The following is a 21,326-nucleotide window of genomic DNA, read 5'->3' as shown; positions in this document are numbered from 1 at the left end:
AAGTTAATGGCTGAGAGAGTGCCAGGGTAAAGTGCATCTCATTGCATTGACTGTACTTTTAATGTATGTGACAATTAAACTTAAACACAAAGACATATCTGTACAGTGAATCGTGTTCTACCAAATTAGCCAAATGTTGTTTTGCCGTGGACTTCCCTGTAAACACGATGCAGTTCTAGAAAACACGCCCCCTTCAGCAACAAACAACCAAGATTGTTACCCTATTCCCTTACAATCCTCTTCATCTATATAAACGACAACCAAAAACACAAACAAATTAGGGCACAGTTAGAAATAACAGAGGTGATCCTATTTTTTGTAGAATAACATCATTTCTAATTGAATAACATTATTCACCCCCATCCTAGATGCATGAATAATTTCTTTCCTGACTGAGGCTCACTGAAATGTACTCCAGTGCACACAAAGTAGACTTGGTGAGCTTCAGTCAGCTTGTACAAATCAAATTTAAAAAAAAAAATGTGTAAGGCCCGACAACACACGGTCCCCATGGGCCGGACACGTCTTCTTTAAACAAGTCAAGAAGAAACATCACAATAAACCAAGAACAAAACAAAAACACCATGAAGTCCAAAACATTTTAAATAAATAAAATACAGACAGTAGTTCGACCCCATTCACTTGTGCATTGATTTGTGGCTAACTATGTTAGGGTGGTGTCTATAGAAACCAAGAGCAGAACACAAGGCACAGGAGAATGAGGCGGTTTACGGTATTTAATGGTAAACCCGGTAGATGACAAGGCAGGCAGCGAGGGAATACAGATGAGTGAGGTGTGTCCATGAGGTCCCGGGATTGTCCTGGTTGATGATGTCCAAGGGTGGGGGTGCAGGCCGGAGGTGTGTGATCCTACACACAGGAGAACAGGGGTTAGAATGACGCAGGCTACAGAGCTCACAAAACCACACTATAAATATATATAGTATGGAGGTCCAGATAAGAGTCCTAATACCAAGACCGGTGAAACAACACTCGGACCAGGAGTGGCAGGGGTGCAGGCCTCTTATCCTGGCTCACTGATGATGAGATGAGTCTCAGGTGTGTAGACCGGCCCAGGTAGGCAGGCTGAGGGTGAAGCGGGAACATGGAGGGACCCATAATGGTAGTGGGGACCTGCTGATAGACAGGGGAGAGAAAGACCCTGGCTGTGGCCATAACAAACTATTCTGAGCTGGTATGAGGAACAGCATGGATTGTGCCGAGAAAGGACTCCTCATTGGAAGTAGATAAGAAATAGGGCTAGAGTCCCAGCCTATCCTTTTAATCCTATCCCCCTTCATCCGGTGTGTTTTAATTTATTTATTATAATTTTTACTCGATTGTCAGTAGGGATGGGTACCGTTCACATTTGAACCGATACGGTACCGGTACCTGTGAATCGATACCGGTACCCAACGGTACCTTTTTTTTAGGTACTTTAGTCTCTAAAAATGTAATCTGGTACCTCAGTTGTAAAAAGAAAAAAATCCAAACTTCAAATAACCACACTTTCGACAGTTTTTGGCTTGCCATTGCCCCGACTGCTTTGTTGTTGAATCAAGTCAAATCCTAGATAAGCGTATATTGTGCGTGTGAACGTTGACGTGAAGAATTAAAAAAAAAAAAAAAAGCTAAAAAAATATATACTGTATATAAATATAATATATATATATTTTTTTTTAACAGTACCGAAATCTGGCACAGACAGATCTCACGTGAATCGGTACTCGGTAGTACCGACGTGATTCGGTAGGTACCTTTTAAAAGTACCTAATTCGGTACCCATCCCTAATTGTCAGATTGTTTAATACAATAGAGGGAGTGTAGCAATGTGACCCATGTGGGAACAGGGAGCATCAGCTCCACTCAAGCCTGTCCCCTCACCCCTCCTTCCCATAACGACTTCACCATACGACACACTCCACGTCAGACTCAGTGTGCATGCGCATCACCGGAGCAGAAAGGAACGTAATCCTGGTCAGAACAACGGGGCAGACTACAATATATTTGCATTTGTTAGCCATGCTAGTGATCTAAACAATCAATCTATGCCAAAGATAGATGTATAGAAGGTGAAAGACTCTCACTCACAGCTGATTTGGCTAAATGACATCCAGACGTTTTTGTTTGAAACAACTTTTAGTCAAGGGAGTGTCATGGTTTCTCCATAGAGCCCTATTGTATTATTTTAGTGCAGCAGCTCACGCAGGTCCGAGGCAACTTAGTCACGTGACTCAGTTGGTATTGCTGATTGGCTCGAACACGGTATGTTCGTATACAGTGAACAGGTCTATACCACAGATGAAGAACCATATAGCTCCTGTTTCAAGATTTCACAAGAACAATGTTTTCAAACGTTATTAACTAAAGATGGTAAGATGGAGTGTTCATTCATAGTTAAAGACTGTAGAGGTTGAGTACTTTATTATCTAAAGGTGGTCAGTTAGAGTGTTGTGTTTATTCATAGTTAAATACTTATAGTTAGGATGGTTAAATACAGAGGATACATTCCTGGTACATGTAAATAGTTAGGATGGTTAAATACAGAGGATACATTCCTGGTACATGTAAATAGTTAGGATGGTTAAATACAGAGGATACATGCTTGGTATATGCAAATAGTTAGGATGTTTAAATACAGAGGATACATGCTTGGTATATGTAAATAGTTAGGATGGTTAAATACAGAGGATACATTCCTGGTACATGCAAATAGTTAGGATGGTTAAATACAGAGGATACATTCCTGGTACATGCAAATAGTTAGGATGTTTAAATACAGAGGATACATGCTTGGTATATGTAAATAGTTAGGATGGTTAAATACAGAGGATACATGCTTGGTATATGTAAATAGTTAGGATGGTTAAATACAGAGGATACATTCCTGGTACATGCAAATACCATAATTCCTCTAATAGTAACCCCGGCTTGTATTTGTTTCAACTGTAGCGGGTACCAGGCTTGTATTAGCGGATCATAATGAATAAATCAACATTTTGTGTCAGTTTGAACCCAGTAAAATGTACTGGGTTCATTTATTGAAACCAAGTACTGTATGAAATAGTAAACAGTGCAATTACAGGTGGTCACTGGTCATTTCAACGTTTTCAAAGTGAAATCAAGTAACTAGCTCAGTATGCAGCTCAGTATATTAGTAACCCGGCTTGTATTAGGAGGCCGGCTTATAATTGCTTAGCTCAAGAGTGCACCCGGCCATTAATAGAGACCCAGCTTGTATTTGAGACCCGGTTACTATTAGAGGAATTACGGTAGTTAGGATGGTTAAATACAGAGGATACATGTTTGGTATATGTAAATAGTTAGACCCTAAACATTCGAAAGGTGTTGCTCAATAATGTAAGCCTCCTCTACTTTTACTGGTATAAGCAATTCTACATCCCACTCCATTCATTTCGAATGTGTAATTCCTCATGTGTCCCAAGTGACCTCTGACCTTCTGCTCCTCCCACAGGGCGGTACAGCCGTCAGAGTTGGTAGGCAGCGTCTGGACCAAGGAAGACAAGGAGATCAGCTCATCCAACCTACTGAGGATGATCCGCCACACCACTAACCTCACACTGTGGTTCGAGAAGTAAGTCTTACCAGAGCAAGACGTGAACCTGCTATGACCGTAGTGACAAATTATACTAACCCTACCAGAGCAACCAGATGTGAACATATGACCATAGTGACAACTTATACTAACCCTACCAGAGCAAGCAGATGTGAACATATGACCATAGCGACAACTTATACTAACCCTACCAGAGCAAGCAGATATGAACATATGACCGTAGTGTAGGGGTGTAACGGTACACAAAATCCACTGTTCGGGGGGGGGGGGGAATACAAAACAAAAAATTGCTTTTCATTTATCTATTTAACTGTATTAAACAATATAAAACGAATTGGCCATAATTTACTGAGCAGACTAAGGTTTACTGCTGTAACCTACTAATAACACTTAAAGTAAATCTGAAGATTATTATATAGCAGATGCCTTGGATAAGTTGTGGACAACTGTAGCGTGTGCTTGTTTATACAGAGCTGGTATGACTTGCTGGCTGAAATACGGACGAGAGGTAACTAGGTAGCGGGGCTCTATTACTTTTAACATGTGCTTAAAGTTTCTTAAACCCTGTGTTCTCGACAACGGAGTATGGTCGCAGATCTGCTGCTATAAAAACACCTATGTGCGTTTGTTATTGCTTTGGCCCGGTCTGAATTAATAGCGAGATGCTGCTTGAATGCCACGGGGAGCTGGGTTTGCACTAGGGTCTGTTTCTTCCTTGTACCAGTGATATTCACATTCGGGTGATGCCGTTTCAAATGCGTGATAAAGTTCGCAATAAAGTTGAACAATGCCGGCACGTAGCCCCTTTCGTGACTGTGATGCAAGGCTTGCATCACAGTCACGAAAGGGGCTAGCCGGCACGTAGCTTTAGTGCGATCCACCTGTCTTTGTCCATTACTGTCGTTAACTGGGAATCCGAAATGATCCCAAACGGGAGACTTGAATGTTGTGGGAGCATCTTCTAGCTCTGGCTTGTCAGTTAGTATTGCACTCGCCATACTAAGGCTAATATGCTATGCTGAATTACAGCTATCGTTCAGCGTGGCTGCATGGGATGAACAAACAACATCTGGTTAGTTGTGCACGTTATATTTGGGACGGGGGGATTTAAGTTCTGCAAAAAAAGGTTCTGTACCGTTGCAATCGTTCGGTGCACAGCGCATACTGTACCGGAGGACCACATTGAGGCGGTACAGTACGGATACACGTACCGTTACACCCCTACCGTAGTGATAACTTATTTATAAACAGGTCACAGGACAAACTGAAGTTCCCTTCAATGTGATTTATTTAGAAATGAATATGTCAGAATGCATTTGAAATAAAAAACAAAAACCTTTTAATCCACCTGGTGTCGGCAGGCTTCTGTCAGAAGCGGAAATTAAAGGGGTAGTTTAGATTTTTGGAACCCGAGTCCTATTTCTTAACACATTGACCACCGGAGGTCACTGTGGGCGTATGGCCGTTTGTGCCAGCGCTTTGTTCAATGGAGAGAATGCCGTGTTTGCGAGTGCTAAAACTATATTAAATATTATAGCTGGATCTAATAACGTTGTCGATTGTCAGTGAGTTTCTTCTGGTCAACATGCAAAAAACTGATTATTTTTTCATCCGTACATTTCCGTTTCATACCGTGGTGAAATATGAGTATAGTTTGAGTGATTATGACTCAGTAATCCCAGGAAAAGACGCGAAAACAGCCCTTTAGTTAAATCCACTTATCACGTTGCCATTTTTCGCGTGATTATCGAATCTTCCTGAAATCAACGCTAGATTATCGTTATTATGTCTCCTCATGCACGCATGAAAGGGGGCTTGTAGCTGGGCGCCCCTCCGTGCTGTTATGTGACCAACGGGAAACAGCACAAACGCATTCCACACAGACAGCTTCGATCGCGGGAGAAAAAAATATCAGATAAACGCAAGATTGGATATATACTGTCCTTACCTTGTCTCTGATGTAATGCAAAAAAAATTATCCAATTATCTGATCGCCATTCCAAGTACTGGTCGCGGTAGTCCGTCCCACGTTATCCGGCATTGCATATGAACGAGGGGGGGGGGGGGGGGCAGCCTAGTTGATGCATCGTTGTAAGCGCTTGTCTTGCCGGAGTATTTAAACCCCGCCCGCACGGCTCAGCTCGGGCTGCAAGGCGTTAGGTGGCGGTATCGACCGTCTGCGATCTCAGACACACTCAGAACAGCCTGCACAGGCTGCCCCGATGAATTATGAATGGCAATAGCGAATAAAAGAAAAACTGATCCAATAACGAGTATACTCGTTGTCTGGCGCTCAACGATTGGCGGGCTAACACGAGTTAACTCGTTGTTGGCGCAGAAAGGGTTAACAACGATGATGTTGATGTCCTTTCTCAGCACAATCCATGTTGTTTCATATAATAGCTCCGGGATAGTTAGCTACAAGTCATTGCAAAGTCAGCTCCTCTGTTCCAGGTGTATCGTGGAGACGGAGAACCTGGAGGAGCGTGCGGCGGTGGTGGCACGCATCATCGAGATCCTGCAGGTCTTCCAGGAGCTCAACAACTTCAATGGCGTGCTGGAGGTGGTCAGCGCCATGAACTCCTCGCCCGTGTACAGACTGGACCACACCTTCGAGGTACGTCGTACCCCCACCCCGCCACCCGCAGCATTCACACACTTTCAGTATGACCAATCAAAGTGTACTTGTAAACCTAATGACATTTAAAGATCCCCTCCACTCAAAAACTGTTTTTATGGTTACCTTCTCCTGGAAGCCTGGCTTTGACTATATTGTTATTTGTGCAGAACTTGTCAATAGTGTTTTTTTTTTTTTTTTTTTTTATTCAAAAAATCTGTACTTCCGTGGGGCGATAGTGGCTTGGGATGTAGAGGAGTCGTCTGGTAATTCAGAGGTTCCCGGTTAGATTCCCGCTCCTCCCGGGCAGCGTGTCGAAGTGTCCTTGAGCAAGACACTTAACCCCTAATTGCTCCTGATGAGCAGGTTGGCACCTTGCATGGTCCGCCATCGGTGTGTGAGCATAGCTGTCAACTCTCACGGTTTTACCGGGATTCTCCTGTTTTTTCGACCCTCTGCACGGCCTCTTCACGGCTCACGGATTGGTACGTATTTTGTACTTATTATTATTATTTTTTTTTTTACAAAATGGGTGCAATTCTCCTCCGTGACGACAGGTGGCAGCAGTGTAGATTGGACCGTTATCACAGGAAGTCAGACCGTTGCGACCAGAAGAAGACAGCGACGCGACCGGATAAAGTTCAGAGCTCAGGGGAGAGAGTAGATGATGCACCGAGGCGGCCGCGGACCGAGCGTGTCAAATCAACTTAGCCAGTGTCTCTTGATTGCCCACTCTGTGGCTTTTGTCTCTGGAACAAAAGGTTTGCAAATCTTCTGTGGATAAAACAATACAAATGCAGGAATGTGTAAATGTGTTGGTTGGTGAACACTAACAGCCGTTTGCTCCTGCTCCTGCCATTCCTCCATGGATAGCATGCCTTCACTGACGCCCAATTTCCTGAATGCGATTTATACATATAAATAAATTGATCAGTTTTAAAAGTTGTCGTGAATTGTCATGGTATGACAAATACAGTTACTGGTAACTCGCAGGCATTGCAGAGATATTGAGGAAAAACACAAAATCGCATTGGCTTTTTTTCTATCTCATTTTTCTCTGTAGAATGAATGAAAACTTTATTTAACAGATTGCAGAATGGGTACAATACAGTACGGCTCAATACAGACATACAGACATACTACACAGACATAATAGACACACACACACTGTTCCAAAAATGATATTTCCATTTCCCACTGCTAAATTAATGACCATAGGTATTTTTTATAGCTTTTTCAGGAACATGGCATGTCTTTTTTTATCATGCATATCCTGTGTCTATATTTTTTTGCATTTTGCACAATCAATGCGGGCGTGACCACCTGCATTTCACTGTATGTGACAAATAAACCTGATTCTTCTTGAGTTGTCGTATTAATATGTAGCCTACAGTGATGAAGGTATAAATACACTGGTAATACATTGATTGATTGCTAACTTTAACAGATGGGTACAATACAGTATTGTGCAATACACAATTGTTAAGGGGATGCAGACCAGAGAAGGACTTCTTCCCCCATTTTCAATTCATCATAACATTTATGTATGAATTGTAAGATTTCAATAAATATGAACATGTTAATGCTACTACTACATAAACTGAATTTATACTGAATTTGTCTTACACTTAATGCAGGGATGTTCACAGCATTTCACTTTCAACCAGGTATCTGATTAATTTAATGTAGCAACTAGTTCACCCAGTCCTTGTTGGACTGATAACTTTAAGTGGTTGCCTAGTGGAGATTTAGGATTCACTGACTGTAGACTGTAAGAAAAAAAGCTGCAAGAAAACTAAATGTCTGGCATCTATGGTTTCCAAATACTGTCAAATTACAGTAAAATCAAATGCATTTACAGATTACAACCTTTATTTAATGGTTAATATTTTGATAAAAGGTAATTTACTGTATTTTTATAGCATTTACACTCTACACAGTAGGAAAACAAAATAATACCGGTTTTGACCAGCAGCGACGAGGCAGCTCCATTGGGAGGGGGCGGGGCCGGGTGGGAGGGGGCGGGCTGAGGGGGCGGGGCCAGGATAAGGGGCGTGGCTAAAACCTGCACGTTTTTTCAAATCGAAATGTTGACAGCTATGTGTGTGAGTGAATGGGTGAATCAGGGTTCGCACAAAGTCCTTGAATTGCTTAAAGTTTCTCGTTAGTTCATGCCCAACCGTTCAGTGCCAACGAGATGAGAGATCTCGTTTTTTATTTTTTATTTTTTATTAGCGATTTCCATTAGGGATGTCCGATATTATCGGCCGACCGATATTATCGGCCGATATCGGTAGTAAAATGTGATATCGGAAAATATCGGTATCGGTAAATTTTTTTTTTTTTTTTTTTTTTTTAACATTTATTTAACCTTTATTTACCCAGGCAAGCAAGTAAGAACCAATTCTTATTTTATTTATTGTCAAAAGTATGCATGTTGGTTTAATTCAACAACAAGAGATATGTAATGTTAATTTTTACTTTTTTAATTATCATATTTTGCACAGATAATGCTTACATTTAGAAAGCCTTTTGAATGCATCCAGTGAAATTATTAATTACCTGAAATTATTCAGTTTTTTTGGGGGGAAACCCTGCATATATCGGTATCGGTTGATATCGGTATCGGTATCGAAATTAAGAGTTGGACAATATCGGAATATCGGTAAAAAAGCCAATATCGAGCATCCCTAATTTCCATTCATATTTCATCAATCTAGCCTCACGTTACCACTGGGACTCTGTCTGAGCTCCATTGGGAAAATACCGGCCCCTATCGTCTCTCCGTATGGTACTGCACCCCTTTGGATTGGATTGAATGAAAAGCATGGATAAAAAAAAAATCCTGCTTCCACATTTTACTTGTCAAACAAGTAACCCGAGACGATCGAAGTCATTGCCGAGCCACAGAACAGCGGAGAATGTGTGTTTACAGTACCCAGCGTTGGATCAATAAACACGATCGATATTTGGAATGGCGATCAGGAATTGGAATAATCTTTTTGGAGAACATCTGATCTGAGGTAAGGAATCTCTTTTACCAGTCTTGGGATAATCAGAGCTTTTTTCACCTATATATCAACGTGGGCCCTGTGCGCGTGTGTGTGTGCTGATCAGGGAATGGATAATCGATTTTTCAGCCCGCTTCTATAGCGTGCATAAGTACACATATACTATCGATAATCTAGCGTTTATTTGAAAACGATTCATAAATAGGCAGAAAAATGACAACGTTTTTTTGTGTATTCCAGTATATTCCAGTAAAGGGCGATTATCACAGAATCTTCAGAAATTTTCTGGAACTTTCATAAAACGAGCGTTTTTCAAAATGGTATAAAACGGAAATGAACCGATTTATATATATAAAAAATAAATATCCGTTTCGACAATGTTGACTGCAAACAAGTCATTGATAAGCGACGGCCATATTATACACATAGCCACAATTTAAGATATAGTTTATGCGTTCGCAAATATGAGAGCTCTATCATTGAAGTGGGTGGTGGTGGTGGCACGCAACGGGGTTCCGGGGCACCGGACCCGTGGCACGGAAAGTGTTAAACAGCCCATTTTTAACAAGGTGCTTAAAAAGTCCTTGAAATTCAAATCAACCATTTGCATTGAATGTTTTGTTCATCCATGATCAAATTGTTCTGAATCAAGAAATATTTTTTTTGTTCCGTTTTAATCAAATCTGATGAGTTGCTGTCTCGCGCGCTCCAACTGCTTTTCCTAATTTCTTTGCATGTGATGCTCTAGCTTGCTCTAGCTGGCAAGCAGGCCAAGAAGATGCTTAAAGAAACCGCATTTAAAAGTTAATTGTATCTTTCGAGTGACATCCTTGAAAATAAAAAATTGTGCTTGGGAAAGTCCTTGAATTTCATTTTGCAATGTCTGGGAACCCTGGTGAATGTGAGGAACAAATTGTAAAGCGCTTTGGATAAAAGATGCTATATAAATGCAGCCATATACCATTTAGTTCCCAGGTCAAACCTCTCATGGTTCAATATGTGGTAACTTGACACCTTTAGCAGCAGAAAGTTGAGTAGGTATTGATGTCTTGAATTAACATAATCTTCCTATTTGGAATTCCTGGTAAATATTAGGGATGCTCGATATTGGCTTTTTTTACCGATATACCGATATTTTCCAACTCTTAATTTCCGATACCGATATCAACCGATACCGATATATGCAGGGTTCCCCCCCCCCCAAAAACGGAATAATTTCAGGTAATTAACATTACATATCTCTTGTTGTGGAATTAACACAACATTATGCATACTTTTGACAATAAATAAAATCAGAATTTGTTCTTACTTGCTTGCCTGGGTAAATAAAGGTTATAGAAATGTAAAAATATATATATATATATATATTTTGGATACCGATATTTTCCGATATCACATTTTAATGCCAATATCGGCCGATAATATCGGTAGGCCGATAATATCGGACATCCCTAGTAAATATCAATGGCTGCTTGTTACCATTATGCATATTCATAGATCCATGCGTTCACACTGAGGGTGAAGGTGTAGAGATGCTGCTGAGACCTTTTCAGTAGTTAGTCAATTTGGTGAAAACAATACATATTTATACAAATTGTTATTCAATATAGACATTTAAATACATCTGGAGGGAATCTCTAAAGCAGCTTGGTATTTAGCTAGCTAACTGTAGCTGCCCGATGAGTTCTAATGGTGAAATTAATTCAAATTCAAACCTTTATTTATTCTCGAAAGGACAATTGAGGTCACCCTCATTTTCAATGCCGTTGAGACTTAGACATTACAATGCATACATTTTTTACAATATAATAATAAATAAATATGAATAACTATCTATATAGCACTTTTCACACATGGACCGCAGTCCAGAGTGCCCCTCAGCAATTAGTATAAAATTAACATAGGCATAGAATCAGCACACAGTTGACAGAATAAAAAACAATGCATAAATTGCAGACATAAGAATAGGTATAAAAGTAGTGCAACGTAAACATGCAGACATAAGAATAGGCATAAAATATGTACAATAAGTAGTGTTGCTTGAAGGCATGTGAACCCCCCTGGAACAGCCAGTCCCCCAAACACCCCACCACATCCCCATCCAAGACACACCCCCCAATAAAGCATGTCATGACCGAAGGAAAACACAAACAGCCCGCACGCCACTCACACTGCCATGCACAGCAACTGGAATGCCACCACCGCGGGCCACACCATCTCTCCCGGTCCGGACGACCTCACAGCAATCAAAACAGAATGTTTATTCCCAACAATAATGACGGGTGTCTCCAAAAGTTGTTTCAAGAGTTTAGTCTCCTCTTTTGCAATATTATTCCCCTCTTTTGCAATATTATATGGTACGAAATATTCTGTTGGGTCATAATTGTATATATTTATGTCCTTAATATTTTTTTTTACATATTTTACATTTGACATACATTTTGTTTTGCGCTCTTTTGTTTCTAGCAAATTCCGAGCCGACAACGAAAGATCCTCGAGGAGGCCCACGAGCTGAGTGAGGACCACTACAAGAAGTACTTGGCTAAACTACGTTCCATCAACCCCCCCTGTGTGCCCTTCTTTGGTACGTTTCACAGCCCCCCCTGTGTCCCCTTCTTTTTTACGTTCCACAGCCCCCCCTGTGTGCCCTTCTTTGGTACGTTCCACAGCCCCCCCTGTGTGCCCTTCTTTGGTATGTTCCACAGCCCCCCCTGTGCCCTTCTTTGGTACGTTCCACAGCCCCCCCCCCCCCCCCCCCCTGTGCCCTTCTTTGGTACGTTCCACAGCCCCCCCCCCCCCCTGTGCCCTTCTTTGGTACGTTCCACAGCCCCCCCCTGTATGCCCTTATTTGGTACGTTCCACAGCCCCCCCCTGTGCCCTTCTTTGGTACGTTCCACAGCCCTCCCCTGTGTGCCCTTCTTTGGTACGTTCCATCAGCCCCCCTGTGTGCCCTTTGGTATGTTCCACAGCCCCCCCTGTGTGCCCTTCATTGGTACGTTCCACAGCCACTGACCGAGACCACATAGCAAATCAAATTCAGCCCAAAGTAAAACACAGGCCATTTAGGCCGTGAGCCAGGGCCCCAGATTTGAACCACGGGTACCATCTTGGGGGACTAACTTTCATAGTGATTTTTAGGAAGGTATACACTAGGGATGTCCCGATCAAAAAATTTTGCTCCCGATCCGTTCCCGATCATGTGATTTTGAGTATCTACCGATACCGATCTTTCCTGATCCGATCAAAAAACAAAACAAAAAAAATTAATATATATATATATATATATATATATATATATATATATATATATATATATATATATATATATATATATATATATATAAAACTAAATAAGACTCGTGCACATCTGGTTGGACCCCGACTGGAGGTGCAGGTCAGCGCAAGAGAGATATATAAACTAAAAGGAGAATACCTTCAAGGGAAAGAAGGGACCGCACACTCCACAGGACTGGTTTTTGCTTTTTTATTGTTGCACAGCGCGTTTCGCTATCGCTTCGCATAGCACCGGAGGAAGCGATAGCGAAACGTGTTGTGCAACAATAAAAAAGCAAAAACCAGTCCTGTGGAGTGTGCGGTCCCTTCTTTCCCTTGAAGGTATTCTCCTTTTAGTTTATATATCTCTCTTGCGCTGACCTGCACCTCCAGTCGGGGTCCAACCAGATGTGCACAAGTCTTATTTAGTTTTATATATATATATATATTTTAACACGTTTCGCTATCGCTTCCTCCGGTGCTATGCGAAGCGATAGCGAAACGCGCTGTGCAACAATAAAAAAGCAAAAACCAGTCCTGTGGAGTGTGCGGTCCCTTCTTTCCCTTGAAGGTATTCTCCTTTTAGTTTATATATATATATATATATATATATATATATATATATTTCTTTTTAATCCCAATTTCTCACATTACATTCACCCTGAATGTTGACGTTATCCAGGTGAAAAGTTTACTTCATTCAAGCGAGGCATTGCAATCCTTGACATCATTTGATGTATAATTAAATCAAAGGAAATGCGTTTGGGTCTGAGAGTGTGGCTGGTCTGCCGTTCTGCAGCTGGATACTATTGGTTTGTTTTGGCAAAATTCTTCTGCTCTGTGTGACAATAAATAAATGAATGATGATATGCAATTTAAAACCAAAACTAGGCCTCAGTATGAGTTTAAGACGTGAACATAGTCATGTTTGTTGAATACATTTTTATTTTTTTGCCGATCCCGATCTTCGGAAAATCACGTGATCGGCCCCGATCCCGATCACGTGATCGGATCGGGACATCCCTAGTATACACCCCTACTGCTAGAAAATATGTGATGGCAATGCAGCAGTTGCCTCCAAATGTGTGCTATCACCCATTTTATAACACTACCAAGCTTATCTTTCAGGCCTCCTGTCTGAAATTACATGCCCCAAATGAATCATGATAGCTCCTGGACCATGTTTCTGGTCTCCTTTTGATATGTAACAAGCTAGGACATATGAATCCAGTGTAAGTAAATATACATCTATTACCATTCCAGAGTAAATGGAGATACAATGAAGAAAATAAATATTATTTGTATCCTCACCTGGTACATAATCTTAATTTAAAAGGCAATATATGACCATTATAACCAATATCCCATGGATAATAATGCAACTGAATGTGTTCTCCTACTCCTTGACTACAAATGTAACTGTAAATGTGATGACAATACATTCAAAATACAACATTTATGATACTGTTTAAAAAGGTATACTCAGGTGATGTAAATGTAAAAAAAAAAAATTCAATACAGCCATGTTACAAAAACATAAATCTCCCAAAAACATTGAAATAGTAATAAAAAACAATGAATATTGATCAATATGCATATTCAACATTCATATATGAGCTTCATGCCATGTGACCTATCAATGTTTTCATTGTTTATACAATGATATATTTCTTATTGGTTTTCAGAAAAAATATTTGTTTATTTTGAAAAAATCTATACAAAACCCAGGGCACATATAATCACATCACAGAATTGTTTCAGGAATTCAAATAACTAATTAATTAAGTTCTGTCAGTACAGACAGTTCTCAGTCTCTATCCGTGGGGCTGTTGGCGGCGCTCTCCAATTGTCTGGGAGCCGAGACTAGTACACACGTAAAAAACAACATATAATAATACAAAACCTACCATACTTTGTTTTACATATGTTAATAACCTAATAATCACAATAATTGTCCAAGTCTTCCATGTCTTCCACATCTTCATAAGAACGTTCCACACTCTCTGAGGTGGATGCCTGGTTCTCACAGTCTGCCAGTCTACACATTTTGGGACCCTCTCGAAAACGAGATACTGTATCTCAATGTGGTTTTCCCAATAAAAGAATTTCAATATATGTCAGTGCACCTGAGGCCATTTGCAACACTTGGGAGTGAATCTTTTTTTGGACAGTTACAGGCCAGTAGATCCAGGACGGCATCGGGTGCTGGCTGGCCTTCCATCCAGTCCACCACATACTGTTCAGCTTCCTCTTCTCTCTCCATCTTCCAGCCTCTGCCAACAGGGCTTGGGACTTGTGGGTCCTTCTCCAAACATCTTCTCCATATACCAGCCTGGTAGTTGGCTCTCTGTGCATGTTTTGTTAAGCAGTCCTTGCATGGTGGGAGTTGATGACTTTCAAGTTCACCTTTTTTGGCACAGAAAAGGTGATATCTGAGCTCATTGACCTTGGTGGTTGATGTTTTTGGGGCATACAGGAGACATCTAAATGCCTCTAGTTTGTCCATCAGCTCTGGGGAGAGTTCCCATTCCTGACCCAACCCTGATTTTCCCTGTTGCTGGTCAGAAGTTTTAGGGCACTTGTCTTCCCTTTGCCTGCAAAAGCACTTACAGTGTGAGGTCTCATCCTCTTTATTTTTTTTTGCATGGTTTACCCGGGTCTCTCTCAAATACCCATTTCTGAACGAATTTATCAAATTTGGACCTGTACTACATAAGACTTCAGGCTATTTATCCGCTGTGTTTTCCAGCTTATACCTATTTTTTTTAATATTTTTTTTTGTTGGTATTGCAACCAATACAGAAAAAAGTGAGTACACAAGTTCAAGTTCAACTCAGACCTCTGTTACTCTATTTCATTAGCACTAAAATTGATTTCCCCTTTTTGCATTAGTAACTTCAGAATGTTATCTTTCAAAAGAGACCAGGCTCATGCATGTGCTATAAGTATAAAGTATAAAGCCTAAGCTTTGCAAAAAAAGTATGCAGTCCTCAAGTTCAAGTAAAAGAAATGGCCACTTTTCTGGGTGCCTGTTAAGAGTTTAAAATGTTCCTTACGCTTTCTCCTAGCATCACGATCGTCCATGCTTTCTGAAAGAGGGGTGTGGCTCTAATGTAGTCCACTTTAGATGATGTGGAACAGTCATTGGCTTATAGACATCTAGATCTAATAAAATGTTTGTTGGGTGGGTGGAGTCAGATGACAATAATTATAGATCTAGACAGCCTTGAAAAGTCATGTCCATGGATCGAATGGGATATCTTTATAAATTGTATCATAAATGTTTTATTTTGAATGTATTGTCATCACATTTACAGTTACATTTGTAGTGAAGGAGTAGGAGAACACATTCAGTTGCATTATTATCCATGGGATATTGGTTATAATGGTCATATTGCCTTTTAAATTAAGATGATGTAGGCTACCAGGCGAGGATAAAAATAATATTTTCTTCATTGTATCTCCATTTACGCTGGAATGGTAATAGATGTATGTTTACTTACACTGGATTCACACTAGCTTGTTACCTATCAAAGGGGACCAGAAACATGCATATAGGCCTTATGGTTCAGGAGCTATCATGATTAATTTGGGGCATGTAATTCCGGACAGGAGGTCTGAAAGATATGCTTGGTAGTGTTATAAAATGGGTGATAGCACACACATTTGGAGGCAACTGCTGCATTGCCATCACATCTTTTCTAGCAGTAGGGGTGTATACCTTCCAAAAAATCACTATGAAAGTTAGTCCCCCAAGATGGTACCGACCAACCCTACTGGCTCACGGTCTAATTGGGATGAAGACATTGCATGTCACAGATGATGATGATGACACCTATGAAGGAGAAAGATTAGATTCGATTCAAACGTACTGTCATCATGATACAGCACAAGTACAGTACAACAAAAAGAGGTTTGGCATCCAACCAGAGTCCAAATGTACGGTAAAATGCAGTAGTAATATACAATGTACAGGTGATTAAACTGGATATAAAATATATGAATTAGTACTACTGAGTAATAGTTCTAATCAGATGTATGTACAGAGTTGTAGTATTAATATGTATAGTGATACAGGTATAAAGACACTATGGTAGTAAGCAGCATAACTGGTAAGTGTAGGTAAGGGATATGTTCAGATAATATCTAATAATTTTTACTATATTTATCTATTATAGATATAGTATCTACAGATATGCAAAAAGGATTATATGCAGGTATGTACAGACACAAACTCGGGGGCAAATTCACAAAGGGATTGCGTGGCTTTTTCTGACGCTAGGCCGGCGCAAATAGCTCCGAAACACAGTTTGCTATTCACAAAGGAAGCGCAATGGGTGAAATGCGGTGGTAATTGCGTTTCCATCAGCATTGCGTCTCGGTGTGTCGGTGGTATTTGCGGGTATTTAAATGAGGTAATATGGGCGGAACATGTGCCCCTTTCTATGCAAATGAGCCTCATCCAAAAACACTCCCAATTCACAAAGGTCGACGCTAATTGCACCGTGCAGTTAAAGCGACGCTATTTACGTCTTGAGAGATTTGGTGGTAACTAAGCGCATTTATAAAGGGGTGTCATTGCCAGCGTCTCAGGTGATCATTGCAGCAGTAATTGTTGCCAGGCGAAGGCATCGTAATGCCAGGCGTGCTCGTGAAAGAATATTTCTATCACTTTTTGATTTAAGCGAGACCAAAATCATCCGGAGACACAGGTTGCCAGCTTAAGCAATTCTTGATCTACTCGATGTAATCAAGGATGATATTGAGCCAGCCAACCAGAGATCCCATGCAATCTTATTTACTATTTAAATATTGTTATTTAATTATTGTTTAGTTATTGTTTAAAATTGTTGTCGGCTTCCCCAATGTTGTCGGCGCTATTGATTGATTGATTTTGTAACGACATTTTGCATCATGCTGCAATTTTTATTTGTGTTATGCATTGCTCTTGCTGCTTGTTTTATTATGTCTTCATTATATAAAGCACTTTGAACTGCAATCCTTGTATGAAAGGTGTAATGGTGTAATGTAGATGAAAGGTGCTTTATATATAAAGTTTATTATTATTGACTGCACTCACGTTCCAATTGTACCACCAAGCGAAAACGAACATGTTTTTAGAAATAGGAAGCAAACGTATTCAATCAACACAGGTAGTGTGCAACGCCAGTAATATAATAACGAATGCCAAATTCCCTGGGTCCACTTGCCATGCGTAATCCTGCCAATGTTGGAGAGGCGGCGTACAATCGGGCTCAGATCAGATTGGCATCTTAAAAAGCCGGCTTAGATGCCTGGATCTAGCGGTGGGGCAATGCTGTATTCCCCCCAAAGCACATCACTCCTTTGGGTGCTGCATGGGTTAGATCTGTGGTTCTCAAACTGTGGTACGCGTACCACTAGTGGTACTTGGTGGTACTGCTGGTGGTACTTGAAAAAAGCAACAAAAAAAATTATAATTTTTTAATCTTTTTTTTTCAGTCAGGCCACTGAACTTAGAAGCAGGCCAGGCCAGTGTTTCTAGTTGCGGCGGCGCGATAGTTAGATAACCTAAGTGGGGAACAATAGGAGATCACTGTGACAGAGTAATGCAGTCTAAACAGTGATACATCTTTTATTGAACTTCAGCCCTGATCATAACTATTTTTATTTTTAGATTTTTTTGTAATGTCAGATACAAAATTAAATACTCCCACTTTTCTGAAAAGAGTTGTTGTTAAATCTGACATTACAAAAAATCCATCAAAATCTGTGTTGTTGCTAATCATTGACACATGCCTAGCCTGTAATAATCCCCCCCAGAAAAATGTACTTTGCATTTGATATATTGAAAATATTTTACTTTGTGTGTTTTTTTAACAATAATTTGTGATGCCATCACACAAACTGGCATTTAAAGGGTAACATTTCAAAAATTCCTGCACCAGGATGCAGGAAATTAAGTCTTTGTAACAAAATAATTCCTGGTGGGGGACCCCCACTTATAAAGTGGCCTGACTGGGGCTATATTTCACACTATATTTCCCAGCCTGAATTATTTCCCCAGTCCGGCCCTGCTTATGTGAGTTGTCAATGGACAACAACATGCTGTGTGTGTGTGTGTGTGTGTGTGTGTGTGTGTGTGTGTGTGTGTGTGTGTGTGTGTGTGTGTGTGTGTGTGTGTGTGTGTGTGTGTGTGTGTGTGTGTGTGTGTGTGTGTGTGTGTGTGTGTGTGTGTGTGTGTGTGTGTGTGTGTGTGTGTGTGTGTGTGTGTGTGTGTGTGTGTGTGTGTGTGTGTGTGTGTGTGTGTGAGTATTAAGTACATTTGCTGAAATACAGTTGTTCTTAATTTTCTCACTTGCTATGTGAGAATGTTAGTTATTATGTTCTCAATGCCCCTTGCATTGTATGAGTTGTGTGGAAGAGTTTGCTAGTTCTAGTGCTACCCCTTTGTACATTGTGGCTGTGTCTGACAAAATTTAACAATAAATAATGGTATTAGGAATACATTTGCCTCCTGCGTGAACTGTGCATAGCTGAATAGACTGTATTTTAACGTCGGCCATATGGTGGTACTTGGAGAGCCCGCTACGTTCTCAGGTGGTACTTGGTGTAAAAAGTTTGAGAACCACTGGGTTAGGTAATAATCACAATAAAGAGAATAGAACCCGCACACTCATATGTTCCAGAATAAACTATTAAATTAATTTATAACGTTTCATCAGGTCCATGAGGAGTAGACGCTGGAAAACACGGCCAATGAAACATTTATTCTGGAGTATATGAGAATGCGGGTTCTATTATCTTAACTAAACATTAAATACAACTTTCTCACTAAAAAAATATTCCTAAATGAGACAATATTTTCACTGGCACAGTGCCTAACTTCGGTCTAAAGATTCAGCACCACGGCGAGGTCTGCTCAAAATCATTTATTTGGGGATGACAAACAAATGCAAAGACAAAAGATAGTGACAAAAACAAAGGATGCAATGGTGTCATGAACATACAAATTAAGCAAGCTCTATACATTATGAAATAAACTAAATACAATACGAAATAAACTAAATACAAATGGTGAAAAATACTGTTATGTCTATGCCTCATTCGGGTTTATTTCTTCTCCTTCCTGATATCTGCCAACAGCGCTGGCAGGTGCAAACTGCTCCGCGAGCCAACTGCACTGGAGCAAATCAGGAGCAAATTGCACACCTATGGGCGTGTTTGCGCTAGTATCTCATCCCCGCAATATCTTTAGTGAATAGTGCGTAAAGACGGGGCGCGCGGTTAACCCATGCATTGCCAACCACGAGTATAGTCGGGTTTTAATCGTTATTTCTTTTATTAGCGATATCCATTCATTTTTCATCCATCCAGCCTGACGTTATCATTGGGAATGGGTCTGAGCTCGCAAAGGGCAAATACCGCCGCCTATCGTCTCCCGGATGGTATTGCACATCATTGGATTGGATTGGTTGGGACTGTGCATCAAAAAAATAAGTCCGGTCCAGGTTTTACTTCTCGGGCATGCAGCTGGATACTATTGCATTGACTCAATAGACTGGGAGCATTGTGGATTATGTGTTTTTGGATATAACGTTGGATCAATAAACGCGATCAATATTTGGAATGGCGATCAGGAATTGGATTAATCTTTTTGCATGACATCAGATGTGAGGTAAGGCCTTTATGTTACGAATCTTGGGGTAATCAGATGTTCCTATCACCGCCATCGGAGCGTGTGTGTGTGTGAGGTTCACTCCGACCAAAGTACGGAGAAGCGATTTTTCAGACCCTGCTTCTCTTCGTGCATAAGGACACATATAATATCGATAATCTAGCGTTTATTTGAAAACGATTCATAAATCAAGTGACAAATGGCACGATTTCTAAGGAAATACATTTAAGCTCGATTTGCTGGAGTTTATTGAGATGAGACAGAACGCTCTAGAAATATTGATATTCATCACGGTATAAAATGGAAATGTATGTATGAAAAAATTATCTGTTTTGTCATGTTGACTGGAAGCAACTCATTGACGATCACTGTTATTTAGATCTATTGCTATTATATTTGATATGTTTAAGTACTTGCAAATAAGTCCTATTCTCCATTGGTTATAGCGTTGGCACGGAAGGGCCATCAGCAGAGGGCGCTGTTGGCCCGGAATGAGTTAAGGGTGCTATTAGCACCCTGCAATCCATTGTTTGTGAATTCGCCCCTCATTGTCTTATTGTTCCTCAGGAATCTACTTGACGAATATCCTGAAAACGGAGGAGGGAAACCCAGACTTCTTAAAGAGACACGGAAAGGACCTGATCAACTTCAGCAAGCGACGGAAAGTAGCAGAGATCACCGGGGAGATCCAGCAGTACCAGAACCAGCCCTACTGCTTACGGGTTGAGAACGACATGAGGGTAAAGAGCAGCGTCATCTGCATACATATACACCTGGAATTTCTTAAATATTCTGTAGGAAAACCCAGTAGCTCATTTAATGTTTTGTTTTGTCATTTTGTCATATTTTACTCAACAATGTTTGGGCTTGCTTAATCTGTCATTTGTATTGATATAATTCTGAATAGAAATATAGTTGGTAATATTTTACATTTACCTTTTTCCAGTGTATTAACCTGTGTCAAAAATGTGGATTTATCTTAAAAACAGGCTTTGGTGGTGCTTGCTATTCAATGGGACGTAGCCCCATTAGCAGTAGAGAAATGACAACTTATACTTATATACAGTAGAGAAAAAAGTATTTTTCAAAAGCTGGCACTCCTCTTTACAACAGTGTAGAAAGTTCTGGTGTCAATGTGACACAACCATAGAGCAAGCCACAAATGCATTCACTTACTTACCCACACCTTTA

At 40.5% G+C, this 21,326-nt stretch overlaps 1 protein-coding gene across 1 annotated transcript in view; it reads left to right on the top strand.

The window, feature by feature from the left end:
* Positions 1-21,326, top strand: part of sos1 (son of sevenless homolog 1) — a 249,486-nt gene that overhangs the window by 195,095 nt on the left and 33,065 nt on the right. The window contains exons 15-18 of the mRNA XM_084319043.1: positions 3,476-3,595; positions 6,032-6,194; positions 11,672-11,789; positions 20,703-20,875. Coding sequence (XP_084175169.1) covers positions 3,476-3,595; positions 6,032-6,194; positions 11,672-11,789; positions 20,703-20,875 — 574 coding nt within the window. The remainder of the gene's footprint in view (positions 1-3,475; positions 3,596-6,031; positions 6,195-11,671; positions 11,790-20,702; positions 20,876-21,326) is intronic.

The sequence above is a fragment of the Notolepis coatsorum genome (genome assembly GCF_963971535.1).
Source record: "Notolepis coatsorum genome assembly, chromosome: 7".
Taxonomy (NCBI): domain Eukaryota; kingdom Metazoa; phylum Chordata; class Actinopteri; order Aulopiformes; family Paralepididae; genus Notolepis; species Notolepis coatsorum.
The sequence above is the reverse complement of the archived record's forward strand: the minus strand, read 5'-3'. Positions and strand labels throughout refer to the sequence as shown.